This window comes from Lissotriton vulgaris, chromosome 6 (genome assembly GCF_964263255.1).
Source record: "Lissotriton vulgaris chromosome 6, aLisVul1.2, whole genome shotgun sequence".
In the NCBI taxonomy this organism is placed as follows: domain Eukaryota; kingdom Metazoa; phylum Chordata; class Amphibia; order Caudata; family Salamandridae; genus Lissotriton; species Lissotriton vulgaris.
The window spans coordinates 783,823,428-783,843,597 of NC_141694.1; the positions used below are offsets into that span (position 1 = coordinate 783,823,428).

Sequence of the window (20,170 nt, forward strand, 5' to 3'; positions counted from 1 at the left end):
TATGTGGAAAATGTCATTTTAATTCAGGCAACATCGGAATCAACAGAAGGCGTTTTGCCTGGCAACCCAGCCTTTGTCAACCTGTGAAATGCCATTTTTACCTGTGTTAAATATTAGTGTTTTTATGAGTCTCCTTATCTTGGTGGTAGTTTATTGGTACTGGATGATTTGGTAGTTGTGCGGTTGGTAGTGGGGGAGAAATGAGGCTGTTTAGGGCAGACTTGGTTGGTTTGCCTATTCTGCAAGGGGATTAACACCTGGGTTTGTGGGTGCTGTGTCCCTCATGGGCGAAGCCTGTAGTGCATCTTTGCCATGCCCTGATAACATTTCACAACATTTTCCAATGCACTAGTCTGTTTGTCAGTCACCTGAGGAATTCTATAGGAGTGGCATCTATCTCATGAAAAGTTTTCCCCTTTGTATGAATTTCCTCTATAGTGTCACCAATGAGATAGCTGCTTGGAGGAGAATTGTATTTTCACCTTGGATTGCATACTGTCCTCTGCTTGTAGATGGTTGGCATCATCTCCGGTGCACAGTCTCCTGAACGTACAATAAGATGAAAGTAGTTGAAATCCATCAAATACATTTTAGTTTCAAATGTATTGTGTGCATCAGACTGTTAGCCTTTGCATGGAAGAAATAAGGTCTAGGACACCAGGGATATAGCTGTGATTGCTGCCCCCTTGGAGAAGGTGTTTGTAAAACTAGTTAATGAAATACCATGTTAGACCTCGTACCATTGGCATGAGTCTCCCTTCCATTTTTTGCTGTTGTCTCCTCTGTTTTTGATATGTTTTTGCTGGTTAGATGCTTTGGGCACTGTGACACTGCTATTCAGTGCCACAGTGCAAGTTCTACCTATTGTAAATTATTGTAATGGATTAGTGACTCCATGATTGGCTTATTTGATCTACCTGTCACACCCTTGTACAGTGTACCATGTGTGCTCAGGGCCTGTAGATCAAATGCTGCCAGTGAGCTTACATTACTGGTTGTGCCATCCACAGAAGCAGCTTGTAAAATGTGTCTCAGGCCTGCCATTGCAGAGCCTGTGTGCAGTCTAGTACTGCCATGTGACTTGGTAAGTGCACCCACTTACCAGTCCCTAAACCTTCCCTTTTCTACATGTTAGCCACCCCTAAGGTAGGCCCTAGGGCAGGGTGCACTGTATCTGAAAGGTAGGACATGCTCTGATGTGTGTAGTATGTCCTGATAGTGAATTACAGACAATTTAATTTTTCACTATTGCAAGGTTACCTGTCCCCATAGGCCAGAATGGGCAGTTTGATTATACCATCTTATAATCCTAACTGACCCAGGGAACATGGTAGAAAACCGAATTTAGTATGCCTGAACTCAGAATGATAAAATACATCTTTTAGGAAAGTTGGATTTAACACTCTGTGTTTGAAAATACCACTTTTAGAAAGTAGGTATTTTCTTGCCTAAACCATCGAGCCCGCCTCTGCTAGGTTGTGTATTGCATGTCTGGTTTGTGAGTGACAGGGGCTGAGGGGGCTTCAGGGGGCAGGTTGAGTCAGCACTAGGCTGAATGGACCTATCTGCATTGGGAGTGGTGGGAGGAGCAGCACCTGGGCCTGAATGGGGCTGTGCTTGCCTTCACAATGCTGGCTCCACCACCTGTGGTGCGTCTGATAACCTTAGCCCTCACTGACAAAGGAGAAAGTTGTACACTGGCAGAATGCACCCCGAACCGGTTTGGACTAGGTACAGATCCTCTCTGCCTTCAGAGACAAAAGATATGTGTGTATAAAAAGGGGGACCCAGACACCAGAACTTTAGATCACATCTGGACATCAAGACGGACCTATTGCCAAGAAGAAGCACCAGAGAATCTGCAGGAGTTTTTGACTTCCCCCGAGCCAGTGTGTTGCTTTCTGGGGTCGGCCTGCAGTAGTTTCTTTATTGCCAAGTCAAGGAGAAAGACCTTTATTTGCAGCTTTTATCATCTTGAAGAAGAATCGCCTAGGGCTTTAACTGTGCTTGCCTCCTGCTGAAGTCTCAGGGATACAAGACTTCACCACCAGCTCCCCCCTGAATTTCCTTACTTGGAATTCTGTCTTCAGAAGCCTGCGTGTTGTTGGGAATTGGAAGCGCGACTCAACGAGAAGAAGCGTTTCGCATCTGCAGCTGTCGCCGTCGCATCACCAGAGAAGCGTGTCTACATCGCAGCTGTGTGTCGGCGCATCACCGTAGAAGCTTGTCGCTATGGCAAGGGTCGCCGACGCATCACCAGGGAAGCCTGTTGCAGGGCCTGTCATGGCTCCAAAGTAACAGAGTCGCGTCACGGCTCTCGGGCGTTCAGGCATTTTTCTTCACGTCGTCGCATCCCATCAAGGGCGCCGTCTTCCTGCATCGCACCGGATCCTTGCATTGCATCAAGGCACCATCTTGTTGCATTGCAACCGGGCCGCACCACGAGATCGTCGCATCACCTGCTAACCGGTAAGGAACAGACGCATCACCTACTTTGCACAAGCACTGAGGAACAGACGCATAGCCTCCCCCGAAGCAAGAAACCGACGCATCGTTCTCTGTGCAAACATTTTGTTTAGCTAGCGTGACACATCCTAAGGTACTTTGAGAGAAACGTGTCGCATTTACCATCATCTTTGAACTAAGCTATTTCTACCATCTTAAAGTAATTTTCTTACTACTGTATTGCGGATTTTTGTTGTTTGGGTTTTGTGTTAAGTCTATATAGAGAAAACTTATTTTTTATAAAACCTGTGTTGTGTCCATCTCTAGTGTTTTCACTGTATTACTGTATGTGTTAACACATGCTTTACACACTGCCTCTGAGATAAGCCTTCCTGCGCATACCAAGCTACCACAGGGTTGAGCAGGGGTTATTTTAGGATTGTAGCCCCCTTACTCTGACTAGAAGCAAGGGTCTCTAGTGGACAAAGGTGCAAGCTATTGCTAACTTGAGACCCCAAGTTCAACATACAGCATATATGATATGTAAACAGCACTACAGAGATGCTAAAAAAAGAGCAGATGGTCCATTGCAGCAAGAAACTTAGCATTAACTTTCTAGATAAGATATGTGGTATTTCTACGCTACTCCCAGTCATATCCAGTGCTTCAAAACCAGTTCACAGGTTTTCAGATTTAGTGAACATTCTGAGGTTGAAAAGGAAAATACGTATTTACATTCAAAAACACTTACCTGTTATTGTAATTAACACTTATTCTACAGTGTAGTAGCCTTTAATATATGCTATATGAAAACTTCTCATGGAGTCATGAAAGAGGCAACAGCGTCAGGGAGGTCAGCGCTCCAGCTGAGCAACAGATGCCTCAATCAGGCAAGTAAGTAGTACCCCTAACCAGGTGGGAAAGAGGATTAGACCAAGGGGAACAAAGGGATGATGGGCAGAAGAGAAGGGATTAACGTTGGATGCACATACCCATATGCTAACTCAGTAGAAGATTAATTAACAGCTGTTTAACCCCACAAGACTGTCATGATGTTTTCTGTCTCCTTGTGCCTCTTTACTCAAATTCAAAAACAACAGTTGATGGATAGAATGCAGAACAATGTCATACATTCACCCCAGTACAGAGATCTGGGCCTAAATCCATTGTTTTTTTGCTCACCATGCCATTCCAGTTTGAACCCAGCCATAAGCAAATCAGTCTTGACCCTGTGCCCCGTGGGAACAGTCCAGCCCGAACTGCCAAGCCAGGTCCTCTCTGGACTGGAAACAAGCATCCTAGGACCAGTTTCCGGCTTACAGCCCTCATCAGCCAGGATAGCTTGATTCCAGTGGCATGGAGAGCACAGGACTCATGTCTGACCATACCCGTCCCACTCGGGTTGACAAATGCAAAAACAACAGTTGATGGACCGAATGCAGAACAATGTCATACATTTACCCCAGTACAGAGATCTGGGCCTAAATCCACCGTTCCAGCACCTTCAAAGTAGAACTGAAGAAGCTCCGTCCCGTCCTTCCAGCGCGGCGCCAGTGATGCAGGGGCGCCGTCCACTGTAAACAGCTCTATGGGGGGAATGGCAGCCATGTTGGCATGTGGAGAGGCCCAGTACTAGAGTGATGCGAAACTGGTGCTGTACCACCACGTGGCGTAATTTCCACGGCCTGCTCAGCTGATAGACAAACGTGCAGTGTGACTGTAATCAGGCCGGTGATGAGCAGGGCCTCGCGTTGTGGCAAGAGTTTGTATCCCTGTCGTGCAGTGCCTAATGCTTCCAATCGCCGGTGGTCGACACAGTGCCGCTCTTACCCCTGTATGTCAACTCGGGGCGCATCGCACTCGACCGCGCTCCAGACGAGCCTCTAACACACCCTCGGGGGCTTTAGCCAGCGATCGCCTTCATCCGCCGACTCCAGGTGCGGGGCGGGAGGCATACCTCAGTCTTGACGCACATGGGGGCCAGGCCGCCGGTCGAGCGCCAGCGCACTGTCGGAAGGCAGACAGGAGCGGCGTGCTAGGGCACAGCATGGGTCCTTTAGGCCCTCTCCGCCATTGTCGGGTCCGGGGGCCGCATGCGCATGGTGGGGAAGGCGCTGCGGCTGCTCATAGACCCGGGACACCAGATTGAGTTTCCGCGTGGTCCGGACTAACTCCTCCGGCCACGCCCTCTTTATTTTATAGGCCACCGCGTGACGTGTTACGCCCGCGCATACGCACGTCTACGTGCGTTGCTAACTAGACTGCTAACCCGCAGTCATGGACATTACAGGCATGACAGCTCCACCTACATCACTAGGTGGCTGGACTTGGCCCCACAGTAGGCTCTCCGTGTGCCACAGTGCCCCATGTAGCCCTAAAGGGCCAGGGCCGAGGTCGGATTTGTCCACGAGGGTCGTGTATGTGATTGAATTTAATATCCTTCTTAAGATTGAGGAATGAAGAAGACCTAAATTAAAGATGGCCGTTTTTTTTTTACATTCCCTGTGCAAACATTTGCCAAGTGATCAATCACATCAAGAAGTGGTGGGGATTTTACTGCACCTGGTAGACATCCGTTTTAATAAAGTTTGTTCACCAGATAGATTGCAGGCCAAAAAAGACAAAATGTAACCGGGAAAATGCCAAGTAAATATCAGACATGTGGATATTGCTGCAAAAATCACTGACCTCTTCAGGTTATATTACTTTATAAAGGGAAAATATTGTAAAAGAGAAATGTATCATATCCATTAAATTCTGACCTGCAGGGCATTTTACCAGGTGCAATAATTATTGCATCTCCCTTCCTGGCTAAAGTGATATACGCCTAAGTGTCATGCAAACAATTGTCAGGTAAAAAGAGAGCGGTTTGGGTTAGCTGTTCACTAGTACACATTTTCATCGCTGTATACAGTGCATTTCGAAGCAACAGATTAATATCCAGATTAAATTTGCATGTTGTAAATGTTATTGCCAACAGGTGGCACAGTATATCTGTAGTACTCACACGTGCCCTTCTTTTCGTCCCCTTTTCCAGCTACTGAACTTATTGAAGAACAAATTCGCACTGAAACCGACATAGGACATACGGTAAAGATGAACTTTTTTGATAAATTTGTATCACATATTGGTAATAGCTCATGAGAAGAATTCACACGACAAGGACAGAGATAACTGTGAATGTCAATAGTGAGCCGTCATTGGCTTACATAAGATGTTCTGAAGCCTGTCTTTATACAATAAAAGGGCGACGGTTGAGAGCTGTCATTAAATTCTAAATGCAAACTCGCAGTTTAAGAAACATAGGGGCAGATTTATGAGTTCTGGCGCATCTCTGCAAATCAGCAGGGATGCGCCAGAACGGATGCGTCACGCAATTCCCTCCTTGCGGCACCACAGATACGCCGCATTTACAATGAGGCGCACCATGGTGCAAGGAAGGGCAGATGCGTGACGCATCTTGTGGTGTACGGGTGGCGCATTGCTGGAGTAGCGTTGCAAGTGCGACACAACTCCTGCAATGTACAGAGGCCACCCATACATAACGTGGTGCGTCACTCCTTACTCCTGCTTCAAGCAGGTGTAAGGATTTGACGCAGCAGCTACGTAAAACTGACTCAGTGAAATCTTGTAGATTTCACTGCGTCAGTTTTACGGGGCTTTCCTACGAGGGAACGCCCACCCTGCGACAGAACGCCCACATGAAACCTGATGCAGGTTTCATGTGGCGCAGGGATTTACAACGTGACGCATCCGCCTAGATGCGTCATGTTGTAAATAGGTCGCAGGGATGCGCCACGTTTCCGCGCCGTTGCGTCACTGGCGGCGTAAACGTGGCGCAAGTCCATCATAAATCTGCCCCATACTATTTTACCATTGCTGCAAGCTAAGTTTGCCTAGTGCTCAACTCTTCACACAAACACTACTAATGCGCAAAAATAGTCTTTCGAAGGGTAGAATATTATCAGAATATATCGGAGATTGAGGATTTTCCATCTTTCCTGGCAGACACGTTTGTCCTGCAACGAAACTGAGCGCCATGTTTATCATTCTTTCACACAACGAAGGAAGGCATCTTGCAGCGCTGCGCTGTGTGAAAGGGCAGGCATGCGCCATATCTATCTATCAAGATATGAGCATTCCTGCTGTCTGCCAGCAGTGGCACACAAACTGCTCCCTAGTGCCAAGGCAGGCACCCTCGCACCATTTTGCAGAAAGGATTGTTTTGTGCAGGAATTCACACCGTCTTGCACAAAAACAATTCTCTGAGGCTTTTTCCTCTTTCTAAGTGTGCTGCAGAATGTAGCACATGTAGAAAGAGGAAAGAATGAGGAGAAATGAAGATATGTCTTCTGGCTAAGCCTCCTCTGGGAAGGCGTGGAATTTTGGCGCATTCCCTGGTTTGCCAGTCTTGGTAAATCTGGCAATGTGACGAAACACATGAGTGAATGCTTAGCAACACCCAGGCTCCACCCATGGAATGCCTCCCTGGGAGAGTAACGCAAGGCAGAAACATGTGCTCAGTGGCTGCCCGTGCCGGTAAGCGTGGGGATGGTGAGGTGGAAGTGAAAAACGACGGAATAGGGAAAATAAAATAAATAATTCAATAAAACCACTTACCTTGCGTTTGCCACATCGCTGCCTGGGCGATGCGGCAAATTCAAGGTAAGTGGTTTTATTTATTTATTTATTTTGTTTTCCCTATTCTTTCGCTTGTCACTTCCATAACCCCACACCGCATCACTGCGCTTATATGCACAGGCCGTCACTGCTTGCACTGCCTTGCGTTACTCCAGATTTACCAAACCATGCAGGGCCACCAAGGTGGCCTTGTGTGACATGGTAAATATCATTCTATGTTTTACGTCGCCCTTGCGCTGCCTTGTGTGGAACAAGGGTGGCGTAAAACTTTCATAAATATGCCCATCAGCGCTTTAGATTCCTTCACAACTTCTGTTCAGGTGCTTTGTGCAAGTAAAATGCAGTAAACTACATTGTCACAACTGCTGACTGAAGACAACGCTGTGACTCACAACAGCTAAGGGTTTGTATGAATCACAGGTGCTTAAATGGCGTAACACAAAACGGTGGGACGTCCCTGCACAATGTGGTGAGGGGACTCTGAGTCTCCCATATTTTACAGATATTCATTGACCTTGGCCTGAATGATGGCCCTCTGGAAGGGCTCGGGCCGTGAAGGGGTGCTCCACCACACACTGCACTCATGGGATGCAGGAGCTTGTGTTACATCCCTCCTTTGATGCATTCCTGTGAGACAGTGATGTTTAACTGCCTTCTCCTGGTCAGATTCACCCAATAGATAGCAAGTAAATAACAGTTCAGAGGTTTGTCAAAGTGCTGGGGTGGGACACCGGTGAAGTTACAGAGTATGCAGAGTTTGCCCTGACTAGTGCTTTAATGCATCCCTTTCTGAGCTCAGGGCTGGACTTGGAACCAAAAACTGCCCTGGCAAAAATGCTCAAACCAGACTCCAACCCGTTCCTTCTGCCAAAGTATATTTTACAAATATACAGGATGTAGGTAGCTGATGCTATGATTTACAGTGCAGAGTTGTGGAGTGTTCATAAAAATGTGCGCCATACAAAAAAATATAAAATTGCTTACTAAGAAGTCTACTGTGCCTAACCCACGTACCCTCTTCACAGCCCTAACGCTAGAGCTAGGAGTGAACTATATTCACTATGTAATCCAGTTGCAGTTTATTCTGAGATAGTCTATGGACCCAATTTAGAAAGGTAAATGCACATGTGTATATTTATTTAACTAATTCTACAGCTAGGTGTAACTCTGCATTTTTTACTATTCATCATTCCAGTTAGAGATTTATACCTAGATGCAGACTTATGTCTCTACCTCCTCAAAAGAGGAGGTGGAGCCTCATAAAATAATGTATGAGTGTAAAGTTACCTGTCATAAGAGATCTCATCCACGAGATGGCGCTTTTCCTACGGGAAAGTATAACAAAAAAACAGTTTATTATTTTTACTAAAAAGTGTATTAAATAATACATCAGTCTAAATATTTTATTTTAGTTCATAAATAACACATTTTTAAACAATATTTAAAACTAAATTACCCCTCCTCACTAATAAATTTATTTCATATTCAGTACATTTTGTTAAAAAGTTTCTTGCGTTTGATTACTTTAAATATGTGATCTTTTTAAATAAAAGCTTAAAAGGTGAATTGTTTTGAATTAAGTTTATTATTTTATACCAAAATAATTAATCAATAATTCTGCGTACATTTTTATCACTAAATGTAGTGGCTGGGTCTCCACATCGAAAAGATAGGCGAAGCAGAGGTCTCCGGCCATAGGCTCATGAATTGCATTTTGTGGTACAGAATAGTACTGCTGTAGTACTACTTTACTAGAAAAATGCAGTTTGTAAAACAGATCTTACACAAACTCTTGCCTAAACCCCACACATAATATATTGATCATGCAAGACAGCAACTACTTCCAAAGGTTAACACACCTAGAGAAAACCCTCAAGTTGATTGGATGCAGCTGCCTTTAGAATAACCCTAGCAAAATTAATATGCCAACAGCCGACTCCTTGATCAAGACTCGTGAGTAGCAATGAAGGAGTAAGTTGCTGGTAATATCAAGGGAGTCCAATGCTGCCCATCAGGGCCAGACTGGGAACCCAAAGCAGCCATTTTGTAGTACCAGCCCGGGGCAAGCTGCTGCTTTCTGTTACTGGGGGCTGATAATGCAGCCGTGCTGCAAAACCGTCCCCCAGTAACAAAAAACATCCCCCACTGCTGCAAAACCGGCCCCTACCCTTCCAACATCCCGGGAAAAGGACTGATGCCCACGCCGGCCCATCCAGCCCTGCTGCCCATCTATATAGTGGTACAAAAGAGGGTGGTGATGGACGGAGCATCTGAACCAATCAAACACTCACACCTAGTCAACAGATCAAGGGTTTAATCCATCACTGTTCTTTAGCCCACTCTGCCACCCCAGTTCAGACATGGCCATATGCAAATCAGTCTGACCCTGTGCCTCATGGGAACAGTCCAGCCCAAACTGCCAAGCCATGCCTTCCCTGGACCGGAAACAAGCTTCCTAGGACCGGTTTCTGGCATTACAGCCGTCTTCAGCCAGGCTAGCTTGAATCCAGTGGCGCAGTGAGCAAGGGACTCACGTCTGAGCATACCCTGCCAACTTATGGCGAACAAAGCGGTACAAAAGGGGGTGGTGATGGACGGAGCATCCGAACCAATCAAACACTCACACTCAGTCAACAGATCTGTGTTTAATCTATCACCGTTCTTTAGCCCACTCTGCCACCCGAGTTCAGACATGGCCATATGCAAATCAGTCTGACCCTGTGCCTCATGGGAACAGTCCAGCCCGAACTGCCAAGCCATGCCTTCCCTGGACCGGAAACAAGCTTCCTAGGACCGGTTGCTGGTAATATTAAGGGAGTCCAATACTGCCCATCAGGGCCAGACTGGGAACCCAAAGCAGCCATTTTGTAGTACCAGCCCCGGGGCAAGCTGCTGCTTTCTGTTACTGGGGGCTGATAATGCAGCCGTGCTGAAAAACCATCCCCCAGTAACAAAAAATGTCCCCCACTGCTGCAAAACCGCCCCCACCCTTCCAACATCCCTGGAAAATGCCTGATGCCCGCGCCGGCCCATCCACCCCTGCTGGCCATCAATATAGTGGCAAGTCATTCAATGGTTTCGATACCTTTATGTAATATCACAAGGGACTCAGCACTCTTGGTACTTGATATTCAGACTTGGGGTCCTACTGGTACTTGCATAACAGTATCTCAGTAAGAACAACACTAGTTTATGCGACCATAGCACAGGAGGGCTATGAACAGTCATTTGAAGTTATTTTACACAGAAACAGCAGTTTTGCCAAAAGAATATATCCACCTCCTGTTTAAGGTGCATAGGCTCGCAAGTTCCAAAGATGCGCTGGCTGTTATGCCATCCGACCGCTATGGCTTCTATTTTTCTTCCAGTGTCAGCATACATTGGGTCAGTATAGTGTGCTACAAGGCATGGGCCCATGTAGTTGTCATAAACTTTAAAATATTTTCACATTTCTTAAATGTTTTAAAGATGTCAAAGCTCCTAGCATTATTGATTTATTCATGTGTTGATTTTATTGTTAAATATTTGTATTAAATATTACATTGCATTTAGCCAAGACAATAAACAATTACACATGGCAATCCTGCATATGGTGACATGTTTTCCTGCTACAGTATAAAGCACCCACTGCCTTTTGGTGGCTAGGTTGCCTGTGGATATATTGTCCAGATAATGGTAAATAAATGTCATAATTTGTCGAAAAGTTCTCGATTAAAGCCTTTCTTGAGAAAAAACATAGAGCTAAGAAATTAACCTTGCGCAATAAACTGGTTTGTGATTACTGATTATTATTATTAAAAATATTATTAATATTATCACTGGCATTTTATTTAGATCCAGGAGCTACTTTACCAAGGGTTAAGTGTTCCAGAAGATCTGGTCGTAAAACTGATTGTGGACAAGATTCACACAGCAGCAGTCGCTCACCTTGGTATGTTCTTCTAAATCGCTCAGATCATGGAGGCAGTATGTGGAAGGTGATCTCGTATATTTGAGTTAGCAATATCCTTTCCAGGGAAGGTCTAACCAGTGCATGAATGTGGCAGATGCAGCACCTAGAACCTATTGTTGGCTTTACTCTTTAATTCATAAATGAGCCGCATTACTGCCTCACTATGGGAAACAACCTTTACAACGCAGTCATTACATCGCACTACCTTTACATAGCAGTCATTACATCGCAACATCCTTTACATCGCATGTCATTACAATGCAGCCATTATATTGCATGTCACTACAGCGCATGTCATTAGAATACATGTCACTACAATGCAGGTATTACATCGCAAGTCATTACAAGGCATACCATTACAACGCATAGTACCCTTACACTATCCGATACTTACCCTAATATTGCACTCACTGGAGTTAGAATAGTAATCTTTACCCCTACACTATCCAACACTTACCCTACTGTTGCACTCACTGGAGTTAGAATAGTAATTATTACCCCTATACTATCCAACACTTAAACTGCTGTTGTACTCACTAGAGTTAGAATAGTAATTATTACCCCTATACTATCCAACACTTAGTTTCTGAAAATGGGAAGTAGTGGCATGCTATATAAAAGAATGCGTTGTAAAGGATGTTACCCCAGTATTGGAACTTTCATAGATTCCCATGCTTTGTATCATTCCCCGTCGTCGGAATGGGAGTCTCGGTAACAAAAATACCATAGCTGTAGGTACAAAAGACAATGGAAAAAGGCCTAGGCCTCATTACCTTTTGTAGCATATCACCCTCTTTGTGTAAAAGAGACCAAACTTTTGGCCTCAGCCAATCAGAAGTGCCTCACCACTTAGAACCTTCCTGAAGGAACCTCAGAGCCTCAGATTTTCTACCGCACGTTGTGCTAGGGAGTCTCCATTGAGCTCTGCTCAACTTCTACTCTTCTACAGGATTTCATCAGGTTTTTTTCAACAGTTTTTCTTCAGGATCTTTAGGATTCTTCTCAGGATTGTTGCTGCCTGACAGTATGTCGGAGATTGAGAAGAAAAAAGCGCTTTTCAAGCCTTGTTCCTCCTGTGGCAAGAAAAGGCTGTTTGTGGAGGATAAGCATGAGGACTGCATCTACTGCCTCTATCCTGACCACCAGGTAGCTAAATGTGCAATCTGTCGCTCCTTTTCTGCCAAAACCCTCCGGGACCGTGAGGGTAGGCTCCTGACATGGCTGCAAAGGCTTAAATCGAGGAAGGAGACTGTCTCCAGTGACAGTGAAGATGCTGGATCGATGGCTTCTACTAGAAGGTCAGTGAAAAGGGGTAGGGGTTCCCCTTCTTCTTCTGTAAGTCGATCTTCTAAGGCCTCAAAAAAGACCCCCAGTGAGTCTGAGAGCCAAGGTCCCAGCAAATCTCCTCACGGAAGTGTAAAGGAGAGGGATGGACCTTCTACGCAGTCTACTGGCGCGAAGACTTCCACAGCCTTCAAAACGCCTCAAAGCCAGTCTTCTGAGAGGACTTCTAGGTCCTCGACGACGAAGACGTCGACAGCGGGAGTCCCGTCGACTAAATCATCTAAGGCTCCGTCTACTGGAGGTTCGTCGACGACGAGACCGTCGACGGCGGAGAAGGCGCCGACGACGAAGGTGCCGGCTTCACAAGTGTCGACGAAGGAGCCGTCGACGAAGGAGCCGTCGACGAGAGCCCCGTCGACGCCCAAGATCCAGTCGACGACGAAGGACCCGTCGACGACGAAGACTCAGTCGACGACGAAGGCCCCGTCGATGAAAGCCTCGTCGACGACGATACCAACGAGGGCGGTGACGACAGTGTCGACGACGAGAGTCCCGTCGACGACAATGACGACGGTGTCGTCGACGACGGTCTCGTCGACGAGGGCGTCGACGACGACTACGATGACTATGACGACGGCTGGTGTGTCCACAGTCTCGTCGACGACAACGTCCACGACGCCTATCTCGACGGCGTATGTACAACCGTCGACGACGGAACCCACGATCTTGGCCACAGAAAAGCGTATCACCATTTCTGTGACGCGGATCACACCTGAGATGACTTCTCCAAGGGCAGTGTCCCCTCTGCTACCAACAATGCTCTTGCAAGAGGGTCAATCAGAGGAAGATGACCAAGATGCATATAGTTATGCCAATAGTCCTTCGCAACTATTTGTCAAATGCCAGGACACCGACTCAGAGGGCGAATACACCCACGAGGAACATGATCATGGTCAACGTCAACAACAGCACTCTGACCAGGGAATGGTTTCAGTGCCAACATCTTTCCTACAGGATCTACATAGGATGCTACAGGACTATAAGTCTAAGGCCAGTAGACCTTTGCCAAATACGTCAACACCTGCTACGCCTTCCACGACTCAGGCGTCATTGGTGCCTCCTACGCTCTCGGCTCCAACCTCTCCACAGCCTCAAACGGCCGTCCCTCAGGATTCCTTTGGGGTACCAAGATCACATGATGTTGATGAATCCTCAGATGAGGATCAACATTCGGATCACGTCTCTATTCCCGACACGGAATATGATGAGTACATTATTGACAATCCCGCATCGCCAAATCCGGACCCGGCGGACTCCCCGCCAGTGGATATTGGAGGTTTCCATCAGCTAATGGAGAGGGCGGCGGCAAGATTCAAGTTAGCAATGCCTAAAGTCACCACGGATTGCTTCTTATATGACTTTAAAGAACCTTTCCAGAAAAATGCCAGGTCTATTCCGATTGTGGATCATTTATGGAAAGAGGGCCTAAAGACCATGACACACCCGGCGACGGTGGTGCCGGTGCTACCGCGTCTGGAAAAGAAATATAGGGCAACCGATGATGCCCCATCGGCCTTGACAGGTCATCCGAAACCAGACTCTGTAATCTCGCAGGCAGCGCAGAGGAAATCGCGCAATCCTTCAGCACCGCTGACAACTCCTCCGGACAAGGAAGGACGGAGGTTAGATAATGTGGGGAAAAGATTCTCAGCGATGGCGAGTTTGCTGGTGCGAGCAGCTAATGCCTTAGCCATCCTGGGTAGGTACGACCGTCAACTCTGGTGCGATGTCTCCCCGTACCTTGACCAGCTACCTCCTGAATCTATGTCGGAGGCAAAGAAAGTTTTGAAAGAGGGAGAAGCGACGTCGATGGAGATAATCGATTGTGCAATGGACATTGCGACTACGGCATTTCGTTCACTAGCTGGAGCGGCAGTGCTCCGTCGCCAAGGGTGGCTTAAAGCTACTTGGTTCCGACCAGAGGTCCAGAACAAAGTGTTGGATCTTCCCTTTGATGGTGAGGCTCTATTCGGCAAACTTATCGACGACACCCTGCAAGATATTAAAAAAGACACAGAGACCGCTAGGTCTTTAGGAACACTTCAGTACAGGAAGTCCCCCTTCAAGGGAGCCAGAGGCAGGGGTGGTACGTATAGAGGATCCTTCCAACAACAACGGTATTCCACCACAGGATCCGGTTCCCAACAGAACCGCCAATCTTACCAACAGCGGCAAGGCCAGTCTACCAACTACTCCAGGCCTTACAGTAAAGGAAAGCAGGGTGCGCGAGGACGAGATTCGTCCAAGCGCCAATAGCGGCCTCCTGGCTCTTCCTACTGGACCCTCCTCCAGGAAATCATCAGTTGGAGGCAGGGTCAACAAATACCTTCACAACTGGTCCCTAATAACATCGGACCGTTGGGTGCTCAACATCATTCGGAAAGGGCATACCTTAGAGTTCACTCAAGTTCCGCCACCCAAGCCCCCGGCAGCCACTCCTTCAAAACACCAGCGTCTCCTTCGGCTCGAGGTTCAACAAATGCTCCGAAAAGGGGCGATAGAGCCAGTTCCATCGAACCAAAGAAACCAGGGATTTTATTCCAGGTTCTTCCTGGTGAGGAAAACGCTCGACAAGTGGCGTCCCATTTCAGACCTCAGGGGGCTAAACACCTATCTCATCTCTCTGTCCTTCAGGATGGTGTCCCTCCAGGACATCTTGAAACTAATCAACCCGGGAGATTACATGGCCACACTCGATCTCGAAGATGCCTATTTTCATGTTCCGATTCACCCAGCGCACAGAAGGTTTCTGCGATTCACAGTAGCCAAGAGCCATTACCAATTCAGGGTTTTACCCTTTGGACTCCGTTCAGCCCCAAGGATATTCACGAAAGTGCTAGCTCCAGTAGCGGCTTTCCTGCGGAGGCACAAGTTTCAAGTCTTCCCCTATCTGGACGACTGGCTGCTGAAGGCTCCGTCCAGAGAGGCAGCGCTACAGGCGGTTCAAGCGTGTACCAATTTATTCCGAAACCTGGGTCTCACTCTAAACGACGAGAAATCTTGCCAGATCCCGTCCAGAAGAGCCCGGTTTCTGGGAGCCATCTTGGACTCAAAGCTTTCACGAGCTTTTCCTACTCTGGAAAGGAGGCACAAGTTACAGACGATGGCCCAAGACTTACAAACAAAAAAGTCTCTTTCAGTTCGCCGCTACAAGTCTCTGCTGGGAGTAATATCGTCGTGCATTCCACTGATTCCCCATTGCAGACTGAGGATGCGTCCCTTGCAGGAACAACTGGACAATCAATGGCGGCAAGTCCACGGTTCCTTCGACGACACAGTGGCGATCACTCCGGAAATGAAGAATGCGGCCCTATGGTGGACAGACCTAGACAACTTGTCCCAAGGCCTATCCTTCGCAAGCGACCCGTCTCCACAAGTGATAACGACGGATGCGTCGTTGGAAGGCTGGGGAGCAGTGCTGCAGGACCTTCATGTCAGTGGGCATTGGTCACCCCAGGAGAAATGCCTCCACATCAACCTGTTAGAACTCAGGGCGATACGTCTGGCTCTGCAATCGTTTCTTCCTCTCCTGGAGGGTTCACAAGTGCTTATCAGGACGGACAACACCACGGCCATGCACTATGTGAACAAGGAAGGAGGGACCAGATCGCGCCCATTGTCACAGGAAGCCCAGCAGATTTGGGAATGGGCTATCCGACACGACATGTCTCTGATGGCGGAACACTTGCCAGGCGTCCTCAACGAAAACGCCGACAAACTGAGCAGGTCATCCTCGGTCACCCACGAATGGGAGTTGAATCAGGACATTTTGGAACAAATCTTCAGCCGGTGGGGAAGACCGGACATCGACCTGTTTGCCACCCCGACCAACAACAAATGCCGGTCTTACGCAAGCAGGCTTCCCCATCCAAATTCTCTGGGAAATGCCCTTTTGATACCCTGGTCGAAGACATTTGTCTACGCTTTTCCTCCCATTCCTCTAATACCACGACTAATCAAGAAATTCAAGATGGAACCGTGCAGGATGATCCTGATAGCCCCGGCTTGGCCGAGGCAGTTCTGGTTCACGGAGCTCCATCTGCTGTCGATCGCTCCTCCTTTACCTCTCCAAATTCTGCCGGACCTTCTCACGATGTCCGAAGGACAGATTCTACATCCAGACCCTCAGTCGTTACACCTGACTGCATGGCTCCTGAGCAGCGAGAATTTATGAACCTGCCATTGTCTAAGGAAGTTAGGGAGGTTTTGTCCCAAGCAAGGGCCCCTTCCACTAACAAAACGTACCGCCTTAAGTGGAAAAGATTCTGTTGTTGGTGTCGACAGCAACACATTGATCCATTCAATTCCAAACCTCATCAGGTCCTCCCATACCTACTGTCCTTGGCCAAGTCTGGTCTGGCCCACTCATCAATTAAAGTCCATTTGGCTGCTTTGTCACGATTCAGGAGGACGGAATCTGGACCTTCATTATGGTCTTCAAGGATAATCAAACAGTTTCTTAAAGGTCTGTTCAGGGTCTATCCACCGGTGAGACCACCTCCACCAACGTGGCATTTGAATCTGGTTCTTTCTCAACTCATGAAGGGCCCATTCGAACCAGTCCATCGTTCTGACATCAAATACCTTTCGTGGAAATTGGCTCTTCTCCTCGCTCTCACGTCGGCTCGGCGTGTAGGGGAGTTACAGGCCTTGACCATTCAGGAACCTTTCCTTCAATTCAAAAGGAACACTGTCATCATGAGGACTAACCCTAGGTTCATGCCAAAGGTCCCCTCGGACTTCCATTTGAATGAACCGGTCATTCTGAAAACGTTTTTTCCTCAGCCTTCCACACCGGCGGAAAAAGCCTTGCATTCACTGGATGTACAGCGATGCTTGAAGTTTTACTTACAGCGTACTAAGGATTTTCGAAAATCTACCCAACTGTTTGTAGCCTTCGGGGGACCAAGTAAAGGCCTTCCACTCTCCAAACAGGGTGTTTCAAGGTGGATCACAAGTGCTATATTACATTGTCACAGGGCTGCTGGTAAGCCTCTGACTGGAAAGATACGAGCGCATTCCACAAGATCTGTGGCTTCCTCCACAGCACTCTTCGCAGGGGTGCAAATTAAGGACATCTGCAGAGCTGCAACCTGGAGCAGCGTCCACACTTTTACCAAGCACTACTGCTTGGAATCTCTGCAGCAGGAGGATGCAGCAGTTGGACAGGCTGTCCTGAGGAACCTCTTCCACTAATGGTGAGCTTTCCTATCTTCCCACCTTCCATTTTTTCACATTTTGTATCTAATGTCATGTTGTCTACTGCTATTATTTACGATGCAAAATGTGATTATCTTGCTACTGCTTACTACTCTGATACAAAGCATGGGAATCTATGAAAGTTCCAATACTGGGGTAAGAAAACAAGTTACTTACCTGTAACTTTAGTTCCCCAGTATTGGTAACTTTCATAGATTCCCATGCGCCCACCCACCTCCCCGGGGAAAGCTCAGCCTACAGCACAGATGGTGTCTCAGTACACAACGGCTACGAAAATCTGAGGCTCTGAGGTTCCTTCAGGAAGGTTCTAAGTGGTGAGGCACTTCTGATTGGCTGAGGCCAAAAGTTTGGTCTCTTTTACACAAAGAGGGTGATATGCTACAAAAGGTAATGAGGCCTAGGCCTTTTTCCATTGTCTTTTGTACCTACAGCTATGGTATTTTTGTTACCGAGACTCCCATTCCGACGACGGGGAATGATACAAAGCATGGGAATCTATGAAAGTTACCAATACTGGGGAACTAAAGTTACAGGTAAGTAACTTGTTTTCTTGCGATGTAATAACTGCGTTGTTAAGGCATGCATTGTAAATGTATGTTTTGTAATGCCATACATTCCCTCACTACACTTTTTTAGAGCTGCTGTCTCCATTGCAGTTGTAAGCTTGGGCAACTGCTCAACTCGATGTTTATCATGGATCGCTTGCATAGTGCCCGGTGAAGGGTACGGGTCCTTCTTGCTTCTGAACACACTTATAGCAGTTCTGCATTAGGTGTCTTCCTAACTATACCTAAAGCCCAGGAGCAGCCCCTTCTTCTTAAGTGAAAGTTTTAGATGACCCTTCTGGTGGTCTTAAATATGACTTTACATATGTGGGATTTGCAGCTGTGGATGCATCCCTTTAATAATGATAGAAAATGGGACTAACTTGCATGAAATCCTGCCCTGTGCTCTCTACAGATGAATAGTGCATTTTACAATAGTATGTAGATCTACCATGGACACAGGAGCATTACACATTAATGAAAAGGGCATTATATCCTCTTCTGTAATACCTGCAGTGGTTAAACTAGAACCGCCCATGACTAGTGAAAGCTGAATTTGGACACCAGAAATATGATGTCACCTAGCGAAAGTTTCCAAAATACCTCCATCTATGTCCATAAGAGGAATGAAAATGAAGACGGGGGAATCTCTGATCAGTATTAGGATGGCAACACAAGAAAAATGAAAGATGGCATCAAAAAGTTGATATTTACAGAATGGATTTGAGTTCCACTCCTCCTAGGTGTGTGTGGGGTTTGTAGATTGTGTGGTGCTTTGTAAGTAAGTTGAGTGTCTATTAGCAGCCATTATTTTGTTTGTTTTATTTGGCTGATATAATGAGTTTAGTATTTCTGTTGCCTTGACAGTGAGTCAAAACTGTAACTTATGAAACAGTCCTTGCATTTATGTTATAAAGATTAACAATCATTTTACTACCTTGATTTTTGTTCACTTCACATGTGTGACAGAGCGTTTGTATTTCAGGATATGTTCTCTGTGGGTTTCCTTCACTCTCTGAGGAGTACTTGAAGATTAATGAACAATTAGATCTAATTCAAAACCTACCATTGACACCAGATATTATCCTCAACATTAAGGTAAACATATATTTTAGCTTAAAATTAACTACACGAGTAACTATTCACATAAAAATGTATATTTAATCTTAAATCAGATTTGACTCTGTTTAATAAAAATAGTGATATACTGTTGGATGAAGGATTTTGTACACTACGTAATTCACTTTTTCTAATGCATACTATGACCTGTGAAAATTCTGAAATTTCCCAGATGTGGACTGGAACCCTAAAATTATATTTTAACATGCTGTCATGAAGTCTGAAGATGCTCCTTTCCCTAGTATCTTGCAAGGTGGACCCCAGTTCATAAGAGGCAGTGCCTCATCATTCTTCCTGCTCTCAGAAGTTGAGAATTTAGACTAAACTTGGAGCCATAGCCAATAGTTCTAAATATAATGGAAATTCATAAAAAAATGTATTCAAACATTTCACAGTGATACAATAATGCTCACAGTGCATTGTACAATCAGCAATAAAAGAATATGGAGTCAAGACTTAGCATAGATTAGAGGTTACAAATATCACCATGCTAGACATAGAAGCATTTTTAACTGTTACATCACGCATACGATCAAGGGCATTCTCTTTGTGGAATTTTAGTCTGCCACCAGAAACTTTATGAATCCTCCCCTGCCACTCACTTAGAACGTACAGTTTAATGTTAATTTGCGCTCATATCAATGACGAGGAGCAAACCCATCGCCATTCGTTTCCTGACATCTTTCTGTAAAGACTTAGTGCACCCCAATAAAGCCAGCATAGGGTCAGGAGAGAGTAATAGCCCTCTTATTTAGTTTAACACATGAAAGATTTGATTTAAGGAATTTAAAGTGTATTAGTCTGTTTTTACCATTTAACAATACACTCTGAGTTACCTCATAACAATACCTCCATTTGCCATCATCCAATGTAACTCCCAAATCAGTTTTCCACTCAAACCTAG

The 20,170-nt window shown here is 46.2% G+C and overlaps 1 protein-coding gene across 3 annotated transcripts in view; it reads left to right on the top strand.

The window, feature by feature from the left end:
* AK9 (adenylate kinase 9) overlaps window positions 1–20,170 on the top strand; it is a 1,394,796-nt gene that overhangs the window by 90,715 nt on the left and 1,283,911 nt on the right. For all 3 annotated transcript variants that reach the window (XM_086926806.1, XM_086926808.1, XM_086926807.1), the window contains exons 4-6: window positions 5,483–5,535; window positions 10,921–11,017; window positions 19,133–19,245. In XM_086926806.1, coding sequence (XP_086782932.1) covers window positions 5,483–5,535; window positions 10,921–11,017; window positions 19,133–19,245 — 263 coding nt within the window. The remainder of the gene's footprint in view (window positions 1–5,482; window positions 5,536–10,920; window positions 11,018–19,132; window positions 19,246–20,170) is intronic.